At 39.3% G+C, this 22,888-nt stretch overlaps 1 protein-coding gene across 1 annotated transcript in view; it reads right to left on the bottom strand.

The window, feature by feature from the left end:
• rdgA (retinal degeneration A) overlaps positions 1-22,888 on the bottom strand; it is a 570,411-nt gene that overhangs the window by 154,727 nt on the left and 392,796 nt on the right. The window contains exons 4-5 of the mRNA XM_068226570.1: positions 18,574-18,703; positions 3,129-3,256 (exon numbers count right to left, since the gene is read on the bottom strand). Coding sequence (XP_068082671.1) covers positions 3,129-3,256; positions 18,574-18,703 — 258 coding nt within the window. The remainder of the gene's footprint in view (positions 1-3,128; positions 3,257-18,573; positions 18,704-22,888) is intronic.

Raw genomic sequence — 22,888 nt, 5'->3', positions numbered from 1 at the left:
ACTAATTTGAATCGCACACTCTTTACATTAAATATGAATAAAATCAACGTAAACACTATTAAAAGAAATACATCCCTACAGTAATCAAACCAATTAAACGGAATTTCACACAGTCCCTTTGTTTTTATATTCTACTACGAAGAGACTTGAAATGAGTGTGTCACAGTGTGGGAGAGCAACACAACTGTGCCATGAGACCAGTACTCCAGCAGAGACAACAGTGGTGGTTGAATAGAAACCTAAATAGATGTGACTAGTTGAGCGAGCTACTTCTCCACTTTGCTCATTCTAAAACTGTCAAGAGCCATTCTCTAAGCGGCCCTTTGACAGAAAATGAATTTGAGTGGTACATGTAGTTCTTCTCTTTCCTAAATTAGTAGGACCTACCGTTCTAAAGGGATCTGATGATGATGATGAGGGCTTTTTTTAGGGGGAACGCAGGGATGTGCCCCTTAAAAATTTGAAGACTGTTTATGAAAACAGAAGATAGTACATTTCTATCTAGTCCGGCAAATATAACTTCCGACTTGAAAGTTCATCGATCAGCTGGCGTCAACGTGCTGTTCACAAAAGCTGAAGAAAATTTCGAGCAATCTTCGATTTAAATCGACCTATCGATTCAGTTTCTCTTGGTCGGCAACTCGGCACTAAGCAAAATGAGTAAATAAGTAGGTAAAATGATTAGAAATACTGAGTGCATTTACCACCTTGACATGTTGACTACAAATAAAATAGTGTAATCAATGTTTCTACTTACATATCATCCCGAAAAGTGATAACCGGACTGTGCACAATTGCCAAAAATTGTAAGATCGCGATGTTTTGTCAACTAGAACTGAGAGTACCCCTTTAAAAATGAGAAAAAACACTGATGATGGTGATGATGATACCATAAAAATACTAAGACACTATGAAATGGACCGACGAAATCAACAACTTGGGTCAAGCAGAGAAAAGCCCACTGGAAAAGAATAAAAGAAATATGGACATACAAGCGCCTCTAAGCACTTGACGTAGTCCTAAATGGGCTTATTCGCAATTAATAATAGATATTTTAAAAAACTTTATTAATCTTACCCCAGTGTTTCGCGTTGCCCTTTCTGATGCCAAGTAGTATCACGTGAAAATTCCAAACCAGGATCGACCGGGATTCGAGCCTCAGCCGTCCGAGTGAAAATTCAATTTTATTTAGGTAGCTTAGTGTGGAATCACTTATGGCTGTCACCCACATGCCAGATTCCATGTCAGTTGTTTACCTAGTCTTTTCTTAAATGATTTCAAAGATGTTGGACATTTAGTAAATATCTCCCTCGGTAAATTATTTTATTCCCTAATTCCTCTTCCTATGACTGCATACTTGACACAGTCCTCCTGAAGTCCAAATTTATCTTCATATTATGATAATAATGGCGTATGGCTTTTAGTGCCGGGAGTGTCCGAGGACAAGTTCGGCTCGCCAGATGCAGGTCTTTCGATTTGACGCCCGTAGGCGATCTGCGAGTCGTGATGAGGATGAAATGATGATGAAGACGACACATACACCCAGCCCCCGTGCCAGGGAAATTAACCAATTATGGTTAAAATTCCCGACCCTGCCGGGAATCGAACCCGGGACCCCTGTGACCAAAGGCCAGCACGCTAACCATTTAGCCATGGAGCCGGACTTCATATTATGATCTTTCCTACTTAAAAAAAAAAAAACTCCACTCAAGCTCATTCGTCTACTAACGTCAGTCCACGCCATCTGTCCACTGACAGCTCAGAACATTTCGCTTAGTCGAGCAGCTCGTCTCCCTTCTCCCAAATCTTCCAAGCCCAATTATTGTAACATTTTTGTAACTCTACTAGTTTGTCTGAACTCGCCCACAACAAATCTTGCTGCTTTCCACGGGATGTTTTCCAATTATCAAATCAAGTAATCCTGGTGGAGGGTATAGAATAACGCCCTCGGTATCCCCTGCCTGTCGTAAGACGCGACTAACAGGGACCCCAGGGGCTCTCAACCTGGGAGCGTGGGTTGGCGATCACGGGGCCTTTAGCTGAGTCCTGGCATTGCTTCCCCACTTACTTGTGCCAGGCTTCTCATTTTCATCTATCCTATCCGATCTTCCATGGTCAACATTTGTTCTTTTCCGACGCCAACGCTATTATGTTGCAGGCCTAGGGAGTATTTCACTTCACGCTCTTCGTAGCCCTAGTCTTTCTTTGGCCGATATATTCATTTTTCGAAGTGTCGGATCCCCTCCATTTTTCTCTCTGATTAGTGTTATATAGAGGATGGTTGCCTAGTTGTACTTCATCTTAAAAAAATAATCATCAACACCACCATCACCATCACCACCACCACCACCACTATTCACACTGGAACCATTGGGGTCTTACCAGTGACTTACACGCCCTCTCCTTTACATCCTAACTACAACCCCTAAATACCATCATAATCATGTGAAGATACCTGTAACCCTTATTTACAACCTTCTTAATGTGATTACCCCAGTGAAGATCTTTCCTCATATTAACACCTGGGTACTTGCAGCAGTCCCCATGAGCTGCATCACTCCAACACCGTAATTAAAACTGAGGAGAGTTTTCCTCTTGGTGAATCTTACAACCTGGCTTTTCAATGTTGCTACATTGCATTACGAAACTTATACGTTACTCATCTGAGTTTTATCTGTAAAATTCTCATCTTCATGTTATGACAAGATTCACATGGTCTAAGCCGTGTGTACTAGTGTCGTACTATACATATTGTACTGTACATGCCTTTTATCAGAATAGGCCTACCGGTACTCGAGCAAAAGGAGTTGATCGGTTTACGTGACTTCTTTGCATGAAGTATGGGCTATAAGAACAACTGAGCATCCCTCAGCAACATTTCTCATTGTAAGGTATAGGCATATGCGAAAGATCTAGCAACTCTAAAACTAGTGGTCCCTACTATGTGAATCAGGTTGGTCAAGGTCTGAAATGCCCCAACAGATTTCAAGGAAAGTAGAGAAGTCATCTAATATCATTTCATTTGTTTCGTTATGCTTTGTCCACTGTGGCAACCTTCAACTGAGGGAATTTTGTAATTAAAATAAGTTTATATTCCTTAAGTATCTTACACTGAATTTTCCACTTACCTTTTCTTTACTCTTCTTTTTACTCGCCGTTTTCTTTTTCGGCGATTTTCGGAGGCTAGATTTGAAACTTCCTCTTCGCGGAAGTTTCACAATCCAGGATGGAGGCACTATAATACCACCGTGTGTTCCTGGAATAACAAGAAAACATATTGGTCCACGGGACTAGACAAGAGTTGTAAATGTACATTAGAAACAAAGATTTTATAGTAAAAGTATAAAAACATATATTGCAGTTTGTAGGCCTAGGGCAACTTTACGGAAAGATAGGCAATTACGCTTCCCATTTTCGTAAAATAGCTGTAAAGAAACAGGGGTTTCATAAGAAAATGACAGTTGTATTGACGTTTTGAAAGATGTACCGTATTACCCAGTTTTACGGAAAATATTGCAAATTACGCTTTTCGCTTTTGTATATTATATAGGCTACATAGAGAATAATTTTCCAAGAATGTTGGTTACATTTCATATGGTTTCTTTTTTTTAGGTCACCTATAGGTAGCCTACAGAGTATAAAGTTCATACTTTAGCGTTTCTTCTTCTTTCGTTCCATCCTCTTCGGGGTGCGTTAAATCAATAATTTCTCTGTGTGTTGTTCTTTTCTTCGTACCCAGTTTTTCCTACATCTTTCTGATCTTCGTTTACTTCCGTCTTCCGGGATAATAGGTTTGGCTTTTAATGTGTATTTGTCTTGGAACCTTATATTTTCGTCTTTAGTTGTTATTATTATTACTTTAGCTTTTCGAATGAATAGTGAATTTTCTGTCATTTTTAATTCTACTATGTATTTTTCAGTCTTTTTAAACCATTTGGGTTTTGTTTCGCGGTTACGGAAGAAGTCAAAGGTTTATTTGGTTAATCTATTAGAGTTCATTCTGAGAATATGACCGTAACAATTTATCCTTCCTTTCCGCATAGTATCCGAGAGTTTTTCAATTTTCTTGTAGAATTTTCCATTCTTGATGTATATTATTTTATTTTCCTCAATTTATTGTTAGTCCTATAACCTTATTACATTTTTTCTTTCTTTTAGTTCGAGTGTCTCCATCTGGCCTTTAGAAATTCATGTTTAGTGTTCCTGGTTTAATCACTGTTTTATGTTTAACTTTGGTTCCCCATGAAAGGGATTTCTTGTTGTATGTATCTTTTGTTAGTTGGAAGGCCAGTTTACGTTTAGTTTCCTTGGATACCACTGCTTTGCATTTCACAGCATTCCAATTAACCCGTTCTCCGAGATATTTGAATTCTTTTACTATTTCAATGTTTAGTTCTCGGACTTTGTGGTATTTATATGGGTATTCGTTGTTTACTAGAATAAAATTAATTATTTATGAGTTGCAAATTGAGGCCCTCTGTTACTCAGACGTACTGTACTTCTGACTTCCAATGGCGGGAAATCCTGTATAATACGGGGCACCTGGCAATCCTAGTCCAGACACGAAGGCCGCGTGCACACCGAGCGCGCTTGACTAGTGCCGCGTGTTGCTCAACGCTAAGCGTCACGCTAAGCATAACCAGTGCTTTGCTCCTAAGCCAGGTGTTTACACCGTCCACGCTCTGCTGCGCTGAACGCCTACCTTACAGCTAAGCGAAGCGCCATACAACGCGCAGTGTTGGTTAATTGCTTAGCGTTACCTAGCTGGTTCTGAAGCTATGGTAGAAGAAATTATTCATGCAGTGTTTCAAAGAGACGAAATATGGAACCCAACACACAAAAACTATAAAAATGTAACTGTTTTGCAAAATAAGTGGACTTAAGTATCTACAACAGTTTTATCGCATTCCTACAGTAAACATATACTGTAATATTACTTCTTCTGTCACACTTTACTGGGCTTAACACTGTGACAGGGTGAAACTGCGTATGGATTTTAGTGTCGGAAGTGTCCGAGGAGAAGTTCGGCTTGCCAGGTGCAGGTCTTTTGAACTGACTCCCGTAGGTGACCTGCTTCGTGAGGAGGATGAAATGATTATGAATACACACATACAACCAGCCCCCGTGCCAATGGAATTTACTCATTATTACAATTCCAGACTCTGCCGGGAATCGAACTCGGGACTCCTGTGACTAAAGGCCAGTACGGTAACCATTTAGCCATGTAGCCGGACACTTTGTGACAAAGTGCATAGAATCTCCCGAGTCTGTCATATCGGTTTATACTTTTGCCAATGGAGGGTGGTGGTAACATGAAGAATTTCATTCTGCAGGCTAGTGGTGGGCTTCGAAGTAAATATTTCTGTTTATGAATTATATCTATCACACATTTACTCCACCTTTTTTACGACGATAAATTGTGTACGCTAATTGTAACAATATTGCAAAATACTATTTATAATTATTATATAAAGAGAGTGATTTAGTCGGAAATTTAATTTCCACGTGTTTGCTGCCCGGTGCTCCTAGACAATTGGGAAAATTGCATTTCTCCCAATACTTCTCTGCTACTTGTCGCCACATTTCAGTTGCAAGGTTTGGGAGGTCAAAGGTATTTTTTGTCATTCTTAAGTAATAATAAATATTTTCGCGATAAAGTCTTGCATCTCTGTACAAACGATGGAAGTCTCTGAAAGTAATTCATTCTTCATTAAATTCATGAACCCACTTTCGATTCTTCTAATTTTCAAGTTTAGGTAACTGTTATCCATCAGTAAACTGTTTCTAGTGTACTTGAATGACGGCATTAGTTTGTGACCACCCTAAAACGCCTCGCGCCCAACTAAGCTGAGAGCACGGCGTAGAGTTTTCGTTGTGAACAGCAAGCACGCCTTGCGCTATGCATAGCATTTCACGCTACACGCGACACAGTATGCAAAGCGCGCTCGGTGTGCACGCAGCCTAACAGGTCTTGCAGACCGTTGCACATCGCTGCTGAAATACTGCTGCCTATCTCGCATAGTTCGGTACGGAAGGGCATTATTTCTCACAGCTTCCACAAGCTTTCTGTGACATTCGTTGGCATTGCGACTCCGGCGAACCACCTGTTTGATGCGCGCATGGTGTTCTTGCCTCGGTACTGTAAACATGTTCCTAACTGTCTGACTAACTTTTGAAACATATGAAACTGCATTTAATTGAAATTATGAATAGCTGCATTTAAAATGGAAAATCTGAAAATTACCATTCATTAAACAAAACACACACTCGTCGAACCTTGTACTCACACTTACTTGTTACCTGCTTACTTACACATACGTTATTTGAAGGGCGCCAGCTGTCACTCAGTACAGCAATAATAGAATGAGACTCTTGACCATCTCTAGGGTGTGGGGTAATAAGCTTACTTTTGACAACATACCATATCAGTTCTGGGAAAAGGAGATTGGCGTTCGGTTTCCCCATTGATTTAGAGGTTAAGATATTTTACTGTCAATGAAATGAAACTCTGAATTCGTTTGATAGAACAATATATATTCTTTAAATAATATATCAAAAAATAGTGAGTCTTGTTGCGATAAAACAGATGAGAATATGAAATTATGACATTGCAACTGAAAGAAACTAGGCATGAATTTGAATTCTTCTTGACCGGACATTTAACAATTTATACGAAATATTTCCCTCACTGATTCACTTGACTGTACCTTTAACACTTTGAGTGTAATTACGACGTAATCCATTGCTCTGGTGTTTACTGTAGATGTGTCACGCCTAACGTGGTGATACATCCTTGAGACTGCTTCTTCTCCATATCATCTGACTTCTTTGTAAGTCAATATGGTATGACCTCTTGGCAGGTCCAGGGTTGCCTTCTCTGACTCCTTGGTAAGCCTTGCGTCCGCGTCTTCCACTAAGTGACGGACCAACCATTTGGTCTCACTCTCTCAATGACCAATAATGGCTCACTGAGTCTTCACCATCTCTCGTTCACACTGGTTGGCTGACTACTTAAGGCCTCTTGATCTAGTAGACTACTTCACTGTACTGCATCCGTATAAGTAATGACTGACGCTACAATGTCCACCCACCTTATATAGACTTTGGTTGACACAGCTACGTAATCTCCAGAAATAACAATGACATACTCCCACCTACGCGACAGATATTACATCCAGTGGTGAAATAGCCCCGCGGCGACGAGTCCGTGCGCGCATATCTAAATAAAAACAATGACGTAGCCATGGAGTGGCGATGACTTGGCAGAATCGCCAGAGGTCTAGCAATATCACAACGTCACTTCCAATCTCTGATATATACAACAATTCTCACTGTACAGGTATTGAGTGTTATACTACACATACGTATATATGTATACATCTAAGTGCAATCTTGTAAGCAACAGGCAATTGCAAAATTGAATAAAACGGATAATTACAATAATAGTACAATATCACAGATACATAATAATAATACTGACATAATAATAATAATAATAATAATAATAATAATAATAATAATAATAATAATAAAATCCAGATAAAATCATACAATAATAAAAATACAGATATCATCTTGTAACGGGATTTGAACCGTTACAGTACATCCACTCTGCACGGAGTCTGACACACTACTGCAGTTCCATCTAGGGATGGCAACGATATATCGGTTTTTCTAAATATTTTCCTTTCGATTTATCGATATATCGATACCGAAATTTTGATTCAATTTATCGCATAATATGTCGGTTTTTCCATAAATGTGTCGTTTTTCTTGAATTATTATTTTCATTAACAACATCCGCACTAGAGAACGCCGATAATTCTATAAGAGATGGTGTTAGTGAAGGTGAAATTGCAACCTGGAAATATCCAATCTAATCAATACATTGCTCTGAGCCTCTGATAGGCTGGACTATAATTCGAATACAAACGGCGGAATATGTAACACCGTTGCCTACGTGATTAGTAATAAAGGCCTCCGCATGGCAGTTTACACAGCGCGAAATACGTTCTAGTTCCAGAGTCGCCGATAGACTTCGTGGTAGCCCTCCACTGTTTAACAACACAGATGTATATGGAAACTGTGAAGCAAAAAGGTAAGTTAGTGAGTTTTTAGGCGAGATAAGCTTTAAAAGTAATTATAACAGGCATTGATTTGTGTATTCAGCTTGTGGTGAGTATATGGTTTATATTTAAACGTAAGATTAAGAAAATAGAAGCCTTCGTGACTCAGATGGCAGCGCGCCAGCCTCTCACCGCTGGGTTTCATGGTTCAAATCCCGATCACTTTATTTGAGATTTGTGCTGGACAAAGTGGAGGCAGGACTGGATTTTCTTCGGGTACCCCGGTTTTCACTGTCATCTTTCATTCCAGCAACACTCTCCAATATCATTTAATTTCATCAGTCAGTCATTAATCATTGCCCCAGAGGAGTGCGACAGGCTTCGGCAGACGGCACAGTTCCCATCCTCGCCGCTAGATGGGGCTTCATTCGTTTCATTCCTGACCCGGTCAAATGACTAAACAAGCTGAGAATTTACATTAAGAAAGTGTTTTTTGTATATTGATAAATATACAAGAGCCGAGAGAGTATCTATTGTAAACATTCTATTTACAGGATGTTTATTGCGCGTGATAAACGATGGGTTATTGCTGTGTACCATTCTGCCAAAGTAAACTTCAGAAAGGTAGTGGCATTTCTTTCTACGAGCAAATGAGAGAAAAATGGGTCAAAATTATATCATTTCGGGGTGACGAGAAAAATAGCGTATGGCAACCTTCCTCGAAATCTGTAGTATGAAGTGAACATTTTGAAAGCACGTGCTTTAGCATTTCTACTAAAACTAGCCGCAATCAATGCCAACACTTTTTTCCAGGGTATCCATCGTATTTGGATGGTAAAACTAGGCTATGTACTAATACTAAAATGTTTCCATTCCTCCACTGAAGGAGGAGACGGGCCTCTTAGACGGTCAGACCGGGAGATTCGTTGCGGTGAAGGAGATGTTAGGAGATGGTAAGGGGATTGGCGGCCGTGACCTCTACTAGGAATTGTCCCGGCATTCGCCTTAGTGCAGAAGAATGGAAAACCACGGAAAACCATTCTCAGGACAGCCGACAGTGGGGACCAGCCGTGAGGTCCAGTCCTGTCCCGTCAGCCGCGGTAGAGCCGTGGCAACCCCTCCTCTGCTGGGTTAGCCGGTCGGAGTGCAGAGCTGTTGGACCACGGACCAGCCGTAGCCACTTGTGGGCCGAGACCCACTCTGCATTCATCGACATAGGCTATGTGAATACTGCTGTGTTTTAAAATATACTATGGAGTATTTTCATTTTTATTAGGACGCAAATTTTCCGGTTGCATTTATACTACCTGATTCGTATGAGCTCATCTTGAATTACTGGGTGATACATTTATTTTTCTTCATTAAACGTCATAAAAATATCTTTCCTACTCAAAACGCAATGTTTTATATTTGTAATGTGATTTTACGTGCAAGTTATTCTCGTAATGCCAATTGGAATCGTGCTGAGGAATGGAGGGAAAAACCTGACATCCAGCGCCGCTATTTGAACTGCTGCTACTCTGTCAATTTAGTACTTGAAGAGACCGTGCATGCAGAGGCCTTTACTTATCTCGTAGACAACGATAACACCTAGGGTCGTTCCGATATACTAAAATATCGATATTTCCTTCGAAATCGACATGCCGATATCCTATTATCAAAACAAAATATCAATATAACTCGATATCAAATTATATCTTTTTCCAAAATACAAGGATTTGAAATTATATTGAAGTTCTATAAAACGGGGATCACGGCGGTTCCAAGAAAAACGAGATAATTAAGAGAATCAAATTAATGACCAACATATTTTGTGTAAAATGGTATCAGCAGTAAAGTAGAAAATATCAAAACCTAATTGAACTATGAATTCTAACACCTTAAATGAGTGAGTTAGTGTTATTCACCAGAAAAAAACCAATGACATCATTATTCCCAGAAGGCAATGATAAAGCCATAAATAGCCTACTTGCACGGTAGATGCTGGATCATATTCTTAACTATTTTCAGCCATTCCTATTAATTTACGAGGTTTATATGAACTTCATCAAGCATTACTGACACTATTTCACTCTCTTTTACAGGTGCATTTATTTCCTTCAAAAAGCTGCTTATTCAGAACCTATGCCTCGACTACTGGCGCCTATTGACATAAATATGTCTTGTGGCTGAAGTCAATGCAAATTTGTGTTACGGAAGTATAACCCTAGCAACCGTGCAGGCTGGTGGTCATCTGAAATTAGCAGCCGATGATGGATATATTCCATGGATAATTAAACAGCGAATTCCAGTAGCAAGATAAACTCAACCAAGCAGTCTTGTGCACAGGCAGAATAAACCAATATTGATATATATGCATTGAGGTCTGATGATATTGTAGTTGGTCTTGGACTCTTGGGTTATCATTAGCGATATATCGATATCTTTTGAATATAGCGATATATTTTGTGCAATAAATATCGATTATCGAAAATAAGTTTTCAATATATCGCAATACCAATACTGTATATCGGTATTTTTAAAAAATTCGCCATCCCTAGTTCCATCCACCCGGGTGAAAGTCCAACGGGGCTTTTAGTTCCAGTCTGCAGCTAGCTTCAGGTAGTTCAGTCCTTATTTTTAGATGGCGCTGGAGGTCATTCACAACGTGTAAATAGTTGTAGGCAGGTTCTGTAGATGGCAGGCAAGTGGGCATGAAATGAGCGATTTTAATTATTAAAGGCCGTTTGCCTCGAAATGAAGTATTTCATGTCTAACCTCAATCATCAAAGAATTAGTCATATAACAAAGTATTAAGAAGACAATCAATCAATCAATCAATCAATCAATCAATCAATCAATCAATCAATCAATCAATCAATCAATCAATCAATCAATCAATCAATCAATCAATCAATCAATCAATCAATCAATCAATCAATCAATCAATCAATCAATCAATCAATCAATCAATCAATCAATCAATCAATCAATCAATCAATCAATCAATCAATCAATCAATCAATCAATCAATCAATCAATCAATCAATCAATCAATCAATCAATCAATCACTACTGATCTGCATTTAGGGCAGTCGCCCAGGTGGTAGATTCCCTATCTGTTGTTTTCCCAGCCTTTTCTTAAATGATGGCAAATAAACTGGAAAATTATTGAACATTTCCCTTGGTAAGTTATTCCAATCCCTAACTCCCCTTCCTATAAATGAATATTTGCCCCAATTTGTCCTCTTGAGTTCAATTTTATCTTCATATTGTGATCTTTCCTACTTTTAAAGACACCACTCAAACTTATTCGTCTACTGATGTTCTCCCACACCATCTCTCCACTGACAGCTCGTAACATACCATTTAATCGAGCAGCTCGTCTTCTTTCTCCCAAATTTTCCCCGCCTAAACTTTGCAACATTTTTGTAACGCTACTCTTTTATCGGAAATCACCCAGAACAAATCGAGCTGCTTTTCTTTGGATTTTTTCCAGTTCTTGAATCAAGTAATCCTGGTGAGGGTCCCATACACTGGAACCATACACTAGTTGGGGTCTTACCAGAGACTTACATGCCCTCTTCTTTACATCCTTACTACAACCCCTAAATACCCTCCTAACCATGTGCAGAGATCTGTACTCTTTATTTACAATCCCATTTATGTGATTACCACAATGAAGGTCTTTCCTTATATTAACACCTAGGTACTTACAATGATCTCCAAAAGGAAATTTCACCCCATCAACGCAGTAATTAAAACTGAGTGGACTTTTTCCTATTTGTGAACTCACAACCTGACTTTTAACCCCGTTTATCATCATACCATTGCCCACCGTCCATCTCACAACACTATCGAGGTCACCCTGCAGCCGCTCACAATCTTGTAACTTATTTATTACTCTGTACACAATAACATCATCTGCGAAAAGCCTTAGCTCTGATTCCACTTCTTTACACATACTATTGATATATATATAAGAAAACATAAAGGTCCAATAATACTGCCTTGAGGAATTCCCCTCTTAAATATTACAGGGTCAGATAAAGCTTCGCTTACTCTAATTCTCTGAGATTTATTTTCTAGAAATATAGCCACCCATTCAGTCACTCTTTTTTCTAGTCCAGCAGCACTCATTTTTGCCAGTAGTCTTCCATGATCTACCCTATCAAATGCCTTAGATATGTCAATCGTCCATTTGGCCTCCTGAATCCAGGATATCTGCTATATCTTGCTGAAATCCTACATGCTGAGCTTCAGTGGAATAACCTTTCCTAAACCCGAACTGCCTTCTGTCAAACCAGTTATTAATTTCGCAAACATGTCTGACATAATCAGAAAGAATGCTTTCCTGAAGCTTACATGCCATGCATGTCAAACTGACTGGTCTATAATTTTCAGCTTTATGTCTTATCACCCTTTCCTTTATACACGGGGGCTACTATAGCAACTCTCCATTCATTTGGTATAGCTCCTTCAACCAATCAATAATCAAATAAGTATTTCAGGTATGGTACTATATCCCAACCCATTGCCTTTAGTATATCCATAGAAATCTTATCAATTCCAGCTGCTTTTCTACTTTTCAACTTTTGTAACTTACTGTAAATGTCATTGTTATCATAGGTAAATTTTAATACTTCTTTAGTATAACTCACATCCCCTATCTGGACATTATCCTTGTAACCAACAATCTTTACATAATGCTGACTGAATACTTCTGCCTTTTGAAGATCCTCGCATATACACTCCCCTTGTTCATTAATGATTCCTGGAATGTCCTTCCTTGAACCTTTTTCTGCCTTAAAGTACCTATACCTGCACTTCCATTTTTCACTGAAATTTGTATGACCACCAATTATGTTCGCCGTCATGTTATCCTTAGCTGAGTTCTTTGCTAGATTCAATTTCCTAGTAAGTTCCTTCAATTTCTCCTTCGATAACCATTTCTAAGCCTATTTCGTTCCAAACTGCACCTCCTTCTTTCACTCTGATTAGTGTTATATAGAGGATGGTTGCCTAGTTGTACTTCCTCTCAAGTCAATAATCACCACCACCATTAAATATAACTTACGGCTGGAGGTCATCCGAAAATTTGTGTAATGTGACGCTACAAAATTTGTGACGGAAGTGTAACCACAGCAACCGTGCAGGCCGTGATGTAAGGTATGGATGGATGGTCAGACAGTGTTACCTAGCAACTGTGCCGGCTATGTATTATGGCTGATTGCCGTTTGAAATTAGCAGTCGCTGATGAATGGCCATGACCGGGAGAATTATTTACGGTCATTTTATTTTCGCAAAGGGAAAATGTTTTTTTCTTTTTCCTTCGCTTAGAAGCAATATGTCACACATATTTGCAATTACATTTTATTCAAGAATATCCTCTTCACTTTTTTTTGCTCTTCTGAAAGTCTGACGTGTTGGACTTACATGGTTCTTATACTTAGCCCTTCAATTCCTTGTAATCCTGCAAGACCATTCAGTCACCTTCAACCTTAGAGGTTGTCTAGCCTACTGGAGTCTTTCGGTAGTACTGTACATTGTCACTTGCGTGAGAGTGAGGAGTTTGGACAATATATCTTCTTCTTCCACACTTGTGGGGCCACGGGCGCGAACTGTGTCGTACATGTAGACTTGGTCCTCTTTTACAGCAGGATGCCCTTTCTGACGCCAACTATGTGGAGGGAGGTAATCACTACTGCGTGTTTCCGTTGTGATTGGTAGTGTGGTGTGTTGTCTGAATAAGAAGAGGAAAGTGTTAGGACAAACACAAACACCCAGCTCAGAGCCAGAAGAATTAATCACGGTCGGGGATCAAACCCGGGACCCTCTGAACCGAAGGCCTTAACGTTGACTATTCACCCAAGGAGTCGGACCATTTTACACTTCTTATAATGTTATAAGTTATTTATTTATTTATTTATTTATTTATTTATTTATTTATTTATTTATTTATTTGTCTTTTTGAAAGTACACAGGCAGTAGGCCCAATACAGTACCTTCTTAACACAACAGTACTTATAATGCATACATGTAAGTAAAGATGATACATAATAATAATAATGCTGAAGATAATAAAGACAAGGGAGAAGATGAATGGAAAACACATATACAGAGAAAATGACAACCCAGGGTACATCAAAGATTATTTCTACACTATTGAAAATACTGGAATTGAAACAAGGATATAACTAGAGTAGTAAGTGACTATAATAATAAATACGTTAAAGAGCACCTATTACATAGAAAAAGGAGTCTGAATTAATAAATTAGAAATTAGAAATACAGGCCTTTAAATGTGTATTAATGACAGTGTGTGATTCTGAAAATAAATCTATTCCTGCAGCAAATGTGTTGTAAACTCGTAGCATTTTAATAAATGGCGAGTTCAAGTGATGAGATGTTCTAGATCTCGGAACTTGAAATACTGTGTTCATGCGAACTCCAGCTCGTGAAACATGAAAGGAGATAAAATTGAGCAGTTCTTTGGAATTAAATTTATTTCTTACGATTTCATTTAACGTTTTTAGAGAAATAATGATTCTTCTGTTGCGCAACGACGTGAGGTTAACGTTACTTCTTAAATACCGTGTTGATGTATCAAAAGGGCAAAATATCTCATTTGTTTTATAATACAGATACCGCAAAAACTTGTTTTGAACAACTTCAAAAGTATGTATTTGTTCTTTAGAACACGGGTCTTAAATTACAGATGGATATTGTAATCTACTCCTAACAAGGCTAGTAAATAACTGAATAACAATCGATGATTGAGCAAATAATTTAGAATTCCTTATTATAAACCCGAGCATACGGTTGGCATCGTTCGTTATTTTTGAAATATGGGCGTTGAATGTTAATTTTTCATCAAATATTACTCCTAAGTCTCTTATTATTGCCGAAACTGTTTCTAGTTCGGTATCTTTTATGTAGTACGCCGCAATCGTACCTTTCTTTTTCTGGTAAAAGTTACTGATTTACATTTCTTCACATTAAGAGACATATGATTCATATCGCGCCATTGTACAACACGATCAATGTCCTGCTGTAGCTCATTCTCATCCTTCTTGTTATGTATAACTTTAAATAGTATTACATAGTCAGCAAACAGCAAACAACTGGCATGACGAAGATTATTCGGCAAGTCGTTAATCAAAATTAAAAATAGAAGGGGACCCAAATTAGATTCTTGAGGAACACCGGAGTAACTAATGAAGTTGTCTGAGATTTCGCCTTTAAAAGACACAAACTGACGTCGATCTTTCAGATAAGTACATAACATTCGAAGTAGTGGTTTCGAGAACCCAAACTGGTGCATTTCTTGGACAAGAATTTTATGATATACCTTGTCGAATGCTTGCTCGAAGTCTATATAGACACATCCGTTCTTCCGTTGTTTTCCAATACATCATACAGTGTCTGAGTGAATCCTACAAGATTTGTAATAACAGATCTATTAGGTAAGAATCCATGCTGAAATGCTGAAATACCTGCCTTAATGTGATTATAGATCTTAAAATATAGTATATGTTAGTATACTTTTGCAAAGGCGTCAATAATGGAAACAGGGCGGTAGTTAGATATATTTTCGTGAACGTCTACCTTCGGAACTGGTGTAATTTTTGATATCTTCCACCTTTGAGGGAAGCAAGACTTTTTTAATGAAAGGTTGAAAATGAAGGTTAGCTGTGGAAGCAGTATTTCTGCACATCCTTTAATTATATAAGGTGGGATGTTATCTGGACCGCTAGCCTTTTTGGGTTTTAGTTTTCCATTAATGACTCTTTTTACCCCCTCCTCTGATATAGAAGTAATAACGAACGTTATTAGAAAAGATAACGAACAAGCTCGAACAATGTTAAAATGCCTTGTAGACTTATAGTAATCAATACTAAATTGCTTTGTATTATTATTATTATTATTATTATTATTATTATTATTATTATTATTATTATTATTATTATTATTATTATTATTGTTGTTGTTGTACCGGGGGTACACCTCCGGTCAGTTCAACTGCGCGCCTTCTACAAAGCCATCTACGTTATCTAACTTGAACTTATGTTATGCAAGATACTTGGGTTTTTAACTGTTAGATGTTTCTACCTTCTGTAGAAAACTTATTTTTACCGTTGGCTAACCTTAGTTTTTGAAGATTGTTTTGTTCATGTATCAAAGTTGTCTACACTTCTGCTGTTTCCTTCTTCAATAGCTATCGACCAATCAGAAATTTGTAAATATTTTCGCTAGCCAATTCAAATTGGGAGTGTGTACTAAAATCCAGCCTATCTGTAAAGAGTTCTGGAAACTTCCCCTCGAAATACTATAAAAGCTGGGCGCTTTAGAGCAATATTGTTATCTTCATCGCGCCGGTTTAGTGAGTGCGGCGTGTTATTCGGGGGCAGGGGCCGCAGACGACGTTCGAAAGGTCCAGCAACTCAAGGTAATGGCAGAATTTTCATAACATGTGATAGCTCTGGCAGATAGCTTGAGGGGAAGGTTTCAAACCTCTTATTTTATGTAAATTTCTAAACCTGGTGATTTAAATGTAGCATTTTTGGCCGGTCTGAGGACTCTGTTCTATTCCCTATTGGAAAATATGTAATGCATGAGAACAAAGAGTGATTAGCCTCTGTTGATTCCCATTTAACTTGGTATGGGGTGCTATAGTTTCTAGTCATCTAAAATTCTTAACACTCTTTTGGAATTTAATGTTTCTCATTTAGTCACCCCGGCGTAGAATAGGCTTAGCCTCTGTATCTTTGGGCCATAAACCCAATTAGGATTTTAAAATATTCTAGAAGGAGTGCAAGTGTTTCGCCTCTTAGCCTTTTGTTCATGGCTAATCATGTTCAATATTTTTCATTTTTTGCATTAAGACCATTTAGTATGGGCACTAATTGCCCCTGTTTATGTTTCTGGAACAGAAAGTGAAAAACTGTTGAGCAGAAGATAAGCCCAAACCAGGGCTGCGTGACTGTAAATACCTTATTTGAAGATTGTGCGCTGTAAGAAACTTATGCCTCTGAGAGGCTGGACTACATTAACTATTGGAGCTCAGACTCCTAGACTGTGTAAATTAGTGGAACAAACATGCTGTTATAAAATAGTGTACCTGTTCAGAGCTATTATGCTCATCCCACTGTATATTATCATGTTGAAAATTCTCTCAAGTTTTGTACCTGATGTTTTGGACTTTAAGTCATTGTTGTTGGAGCTGACGAGTTCATTATACACTAAGTTGTTATCGTTCATTCAGATCTTCTACTTATCAAATTTTAAATTTAAAGAAAGGAAAGAAATAAAATTTCGAATTTCGTTGTGTTAACTTATGCTCTAGTTAATTCCTTGTTCGCCCATTCACCTCGGCAGCTTCTTACACCTCTGTGATCCATGACATTTCCTTAACAATTCTTCTTCTTCTTCTTCTTCTCCTTCTTCTTCTTCTTCTTATTATTATTGAACAACGAATGAATGCTACCTTCATTATCTTAATGAATAAACAAATCTAAATTTGAAGACACTATACATTTTCTAAACATGAAACAGGGTAGTAGTATTTGTTTTCTTGGTCTGGCGTAATCAAGTAATGAATGAACTTTAAAAAAATGAAAAGCCCATCACGTAGTTTTCACTTAATTGTACTGGTACCGGTAACTGAACTATTTGTTGAACTAGCTCCAGTTCAAATCCTGTACATGCGAGCTTTTATTTGAAGGTTTGAAAAAAAAATGTGAGCGGTTATAAATGAGAAGAGGTTAAACCTTTTGCTCCTAGAAGGTAGTTGCAATGAACGGTGAGGAGGGGGAGGAGGATAATACTATTTATTATTCATTATTTTTCAGCCATCCCTAGTACAAGTAGAAGGCCGTGAGATCGCCAACTATCGGCCCGTCATCGAGAGGTACGCTCTGCTTGTTTAATATACTGCATATATTTTTAAGCCCGGCCCGTGGTGTAGGGGTAGCGTGCCTGCCTCTCGCCCGCAGGCCCCGGGTTCGATTCCCGGTCAGGTCAGAGATTTTCTCTCGACCTGAGGGCTGATTCGACGTCCACTCAGCCTACGTGATTAGAACTGAGGAGCTATCTGACGGTGAGATGGCGGCCCCAGTCTCGAAAGCCCAGAATAACGGCCGATAGGATGCATCGTGCTGACCACACGACCCGTCGTAACCTGCAGGCCTTCGGGCTGAACAGCGGTCGCTGGGCAGGCCAAGGCCCTTTCAAGGGCGTTAAGTGCCGTGGGGTTTGGCATATATTTTTAAAGTGTCACTGTGTCATGGTATGGAGTAAGGATTTTTTCTCTAAACTTTATTCACAAAATTTATAACTGATGTTTTTCCCCGAGCATCATGAGGAGGACGATCTGTCTGGATTGGATTACTTACTCTCCTTATGCATTGAGGACACTAAGTTCTTCCTCTAAGTGATTATATAGATAAGGGGCGTATAAATCAGCCTGTGCAGTAAGCCACCCGTTCTTCTGCGCTATGTGATAGAGACCAAGATAAATCACACTTACCGAGATTACACTCCTCGCCAATCTTCTGGAGATTGAAGCACGACTCCTTGTTGTGGTACGCCGTCTTGCACCACGAACAACTCAGCGCAACGATTTCCTTCGAGCTAAACGACAGCTTCGACTGGAATGACTGGAAAGAAATATGAGGAAGATTAGACCAATTACAGAGCAAATTGAAATACATTTGACATGTGTACTCTACTCCAGTACGAATACCACAGTTTAGGCTAATTCATCTCACTGTATTGCAAATAAAATAATATCCAAGTTTAGATCATGAGTATATACACTGACTAACAGAGCAAATGCAACACCAAGGAGGAGTGGTTCGAAAGGGATGAAAGTTGGGGAAAAAACAGAGACGGCACGGACGAATAATTGATGTTTGTTTCAAACCGATATGCAGGTTACACAATGCGCACGGCATCGACTCAGTAGGATGTAGGACCACCGCGAGCGGCGATGCACGCAGAAACACGTCGAGGTACAGAGTCAATAAGAGTGCGGATGGTGTCCTGAGGGATGGTTCTCCATTCTCTGCCAACCATTTGCCACAGTTGGTCGTCCGTACGAGGCTGGGGCAGAGTTTGCAAACGGCGTCCAATGAGATCCAACACGTGTTCGATTGGTGAGAGATCCGGAGAGTACGCTGGCCACGGAAGCATCTGCACACCTCGTAGAGCCTGTTGGGAGATGCGAGCAGTGTGTGGGCGGGCATTATCCTGCTGAAACAGAGCATTGGGCAGCCCCTGAAGGTACGGGAGTGCCACCGGCCGCAGCACATGCTGCACGTAGCGGTGGGCATTTAACGTGCCTTGAATACGCACTAGAGGTTGTTGCGAGCTATTAGTGCTTACCTTACGTTAAAAAAAAAATCATAATCTCCCCGTCGAATTGGTGCTCTTTTCTCCGTCTGCTGTTACGAACTGTCGGCTTCCCCGCTGCTTGTACTACTGCTGTCACTGCTCGCCTCTATGGCGCATCCACTCTGACGTCACACCTATAGTATGTTCTCGATATACCCCGCTGGCATATATATATGGCCTTGTGTCGTTTATTTGGGAGGTCAGTTGTGGTATAACCTTGTTGTAGACAGTGGGAGCTGGAACTCTCCACACGGCTGGACCGTGTCCATTTTACTTGTAAACTTCGTGCTGGACTTCTGTCAAGGGTGAGCAGACACACTTTCTTTCTATCATTTAACGTGCGCTACCTTGCTATACTTGGGCTTCGCCGTAGTAACGAAAATTGAACTTTGGTCCCTTCAGGACACATCTGAGTATTCTAGCAGCGCAAATGTTCTGCCTTTTGGACATTTATATTCCTAAAATGTGGTGTAAAATGGTGTACTGGACAGCTGATCTACTATTCTAGTCCATAAACATTCCTGCTTTCTGAGATGAACTCTTGCATCGCGTCTGTTAGCGCTGGGGACTTGGCGGCTTGATCCTTATCCTATCCCATTCCTCCGTTTCTTATTTCCTTATTCTATCCTTTATCTTGTACCTATCTTTATTTCTTTTCTTACCCCATCTATCTGCTTAATTTGCGTAAAAATGGTGCTTGCTCAAAAGATGTGGTCTGCTAATTTAATTTGTATGTTCATTGGTTAGCTTCTATTTTATTATCACTTCTGCGCATGCGTGTGTGTTTTAATCCCTGCTGGGATCACTTGTTAGAATTCCTATTTATTTTTATTTTTAATCTACCAATAGGATCACTCCCTGAAATTCGAGATTGGTTTACTTCAATTCTGAATCTCTTGAATTGTTTGCCATGAGGTTGCATTACAATGTCTTATTGTAAACACTGTATCAATTTGTGAGCTCATCTTGCAGGTGTATCACACTACTAACTTTCTATTCTACTGGCACGAGCCTGAAACCTTATTGATGTACCTCCCTTCTAGCATATTGTGTAATATAATGCAAAGAAACTGATTTCTGAATTTATGGGTCTCCCCCCCCCATTCCCTTTCTTTTTCCCCTAATTGAAGTGTCGGAACATATGTCCAAAGATTGTAGTGATTGGTGCTTAGGGATTCGATTATGACGATGTAATTAAAATTTTGTATCACCTACGTATCTTAAAATCAAACTTAACGCTTTTATTATGACATATGCTGGTTCATTCTATTTGTTCTGATGTAAAATATAATTTGTTACCCCTTTGAGATTGGTATAATATATATTGTTATTTTCAAACTTGTTTTCCAAAATTCTCTTCCTCGAGTTCCTTTCCCTTAATGCTTTTGTTTTCACTGGTACCTACCACGGCAATTCTCTTGGGTAGCGGCCTTTTAACTTATTTATGCACATGTATGGAGCTCTAAGCTGCACTGTTTACGGTAATGTTGACACAATGTATTGAACTGTTATATTCTCATGTTGCACGCTTCTCGGCACTCTGCGCGGTTGTGTACTGCCGTTTCTGAGTACTTTGATATTTTGTTATCTAGTGTCCCGATCAAGGGCACCCTTTTGAAAGCAAGTCTCAATTACAACGCTATTTCTAGCAAGTTGATAGTAAGCAAAGACGCTATCAAGTACAAAGAACGTTACATATGGTAGCAGAGTTACCCTTTACTTTAGTCCTTTTCTTTGATTATTCTGTATATCATGGCTTGTTTTTCAGATAATTTCCCTTTAGGGGATGACCTTTCTCTACTGTCTTCACCAATTCCTCAAAATTTGTCACTCCCAAATCCTTCTGTTCCCAATTTAATTTCGTTTTCTTCTCCTTCCTCAGTCTCTCCGTCTTCTACTGATCATGCGCCTGATGTAACATCTGACGAGAGTAAACCACCTCCCTTCCGATACCCTATGGCCCCTCCCCCTCCTCCATACCCTCCCTCCCCTGTTCTTCCTACCACTTCGGTGGATAGTTCTCTCAATGTTCAGATTATTAAACAATCTTTACTTCAAGTCCCCCAGTTATCGGCAACAGATCCTCGTAGTCTTACAATTTGGTTATTTTCAGCCCGTAAATTTTTAAATATTAAAGTAGCTTCCTTTCCTCAACTGATTGGTCTTCTCTCCACGAAAACCACGGGTTTTTTCTCCACATTTTGGCTTGATAATATGTCCAACTTCTCTAACTGGTACGAATTGAGGCACGCTGTTCATAATTATTTTCTACCCCTGGAAGTACGTTATAAATTGAGTAATGAATTTATTAGACGACATCAGTTACCTAATGAACCTGCTCATGATTATCTTGACTCTATCATAACTTATACCGATGTTTTGAATATATCACATAATACCCAGGAATTAATTTCCATTATACAGTTTTACGCGGCTCCCTCATTTCGCATGCTATTTAACGTTTTAGCTCCTCCTGTTTCTCTTCTGCAACTTTATAATTTAGCCCATCAGCACACTATAAATTCTTTAGGAGATCGTTCGTTCTATTCATCTGTTCCTCCTCCGATTATTCCTTCCACTTCTTCATATTCTGCTTTACCCGCACCTTCCCTTCACGCTGTCCGCCCTCCTATCATTTGTTATCGGTGCAAACTGCCCGGCCACCTTGCGCGTCAGTGTACTACTCCATTTTCGGGAAACGCATTCCACCCGCGTCGCTAGGCAGTAGACGCTTTGATGGGGAAAATCTGCCTCCTGTATTAACGGCATCTTCCCAATCCACTTCAAATTTGGCTTCATTTTTACCTCCTACTTGTCATATCTTAGTTACTGCCAATAACTCTCCTTCTGTCGCCCTTCTCGATTCAGGTGCCGCTGTTTCTCTTATCAGCTATCAATTCTATAAATTGTTAACCGAATTAGATCCCCATTTACATTATCTTCCTACCTCTACACGTTGTCTTTCTGTCTCTAATCAGCCTTTGAATATTATTGGTACGGTTTCTTTGCATATTAAAATGCAGTATTTTTCCTGGCCGTTTACCTTCCTTATCGCTGAATCTTTATCTCTCCCTATCATTTTGGGGTATGACTTTTTTGCTTATACTGGTCTTCTTCTTGATTCCGCGCATTCTAAAGTTTCTTTTCCCTTTTCTGATAAATCTGTTCCCTTAATTCATACTCTCGACTACCCTTCTCGTTTCTATTCTCCCCTTCCTAGAATTAATTCTATTCATTCCGATCAAGTTCAAGCTTTGCTCACTGAATTTTCGGACGTCATCACCCCTAAGCTCGGTACTGTCAGGGATTTTTTTGCCCATATTGATCTTAATGATACCACCCCTGTTCGCTCCTCTCCATATTTCCTTAGTCCTCCTCGGATGAAGGTTTTAAATCAGCTAATACAAAAAATGTTGAATGATAGTACTATTATTCCATCATCTTCCGAT

Source organism: Anabrus simplex, chromosome 3 (assembly GCF_040414725.1).
Source record: "Anabrus simplex isolate iqAnaSimp1 chromosome 3, ASM4041472v1, whole genome shotgun sequence".
NCBI classification, from domain to species: Eukaryota; Metazoa; Arthropoda; class Insecta; order Orthoptera; family Tettigoniidae; genus Anabrus; species Anabrus simplex.
This window is presented reverse-complemented; position numbering and strand designations above follow the sequence as displayed.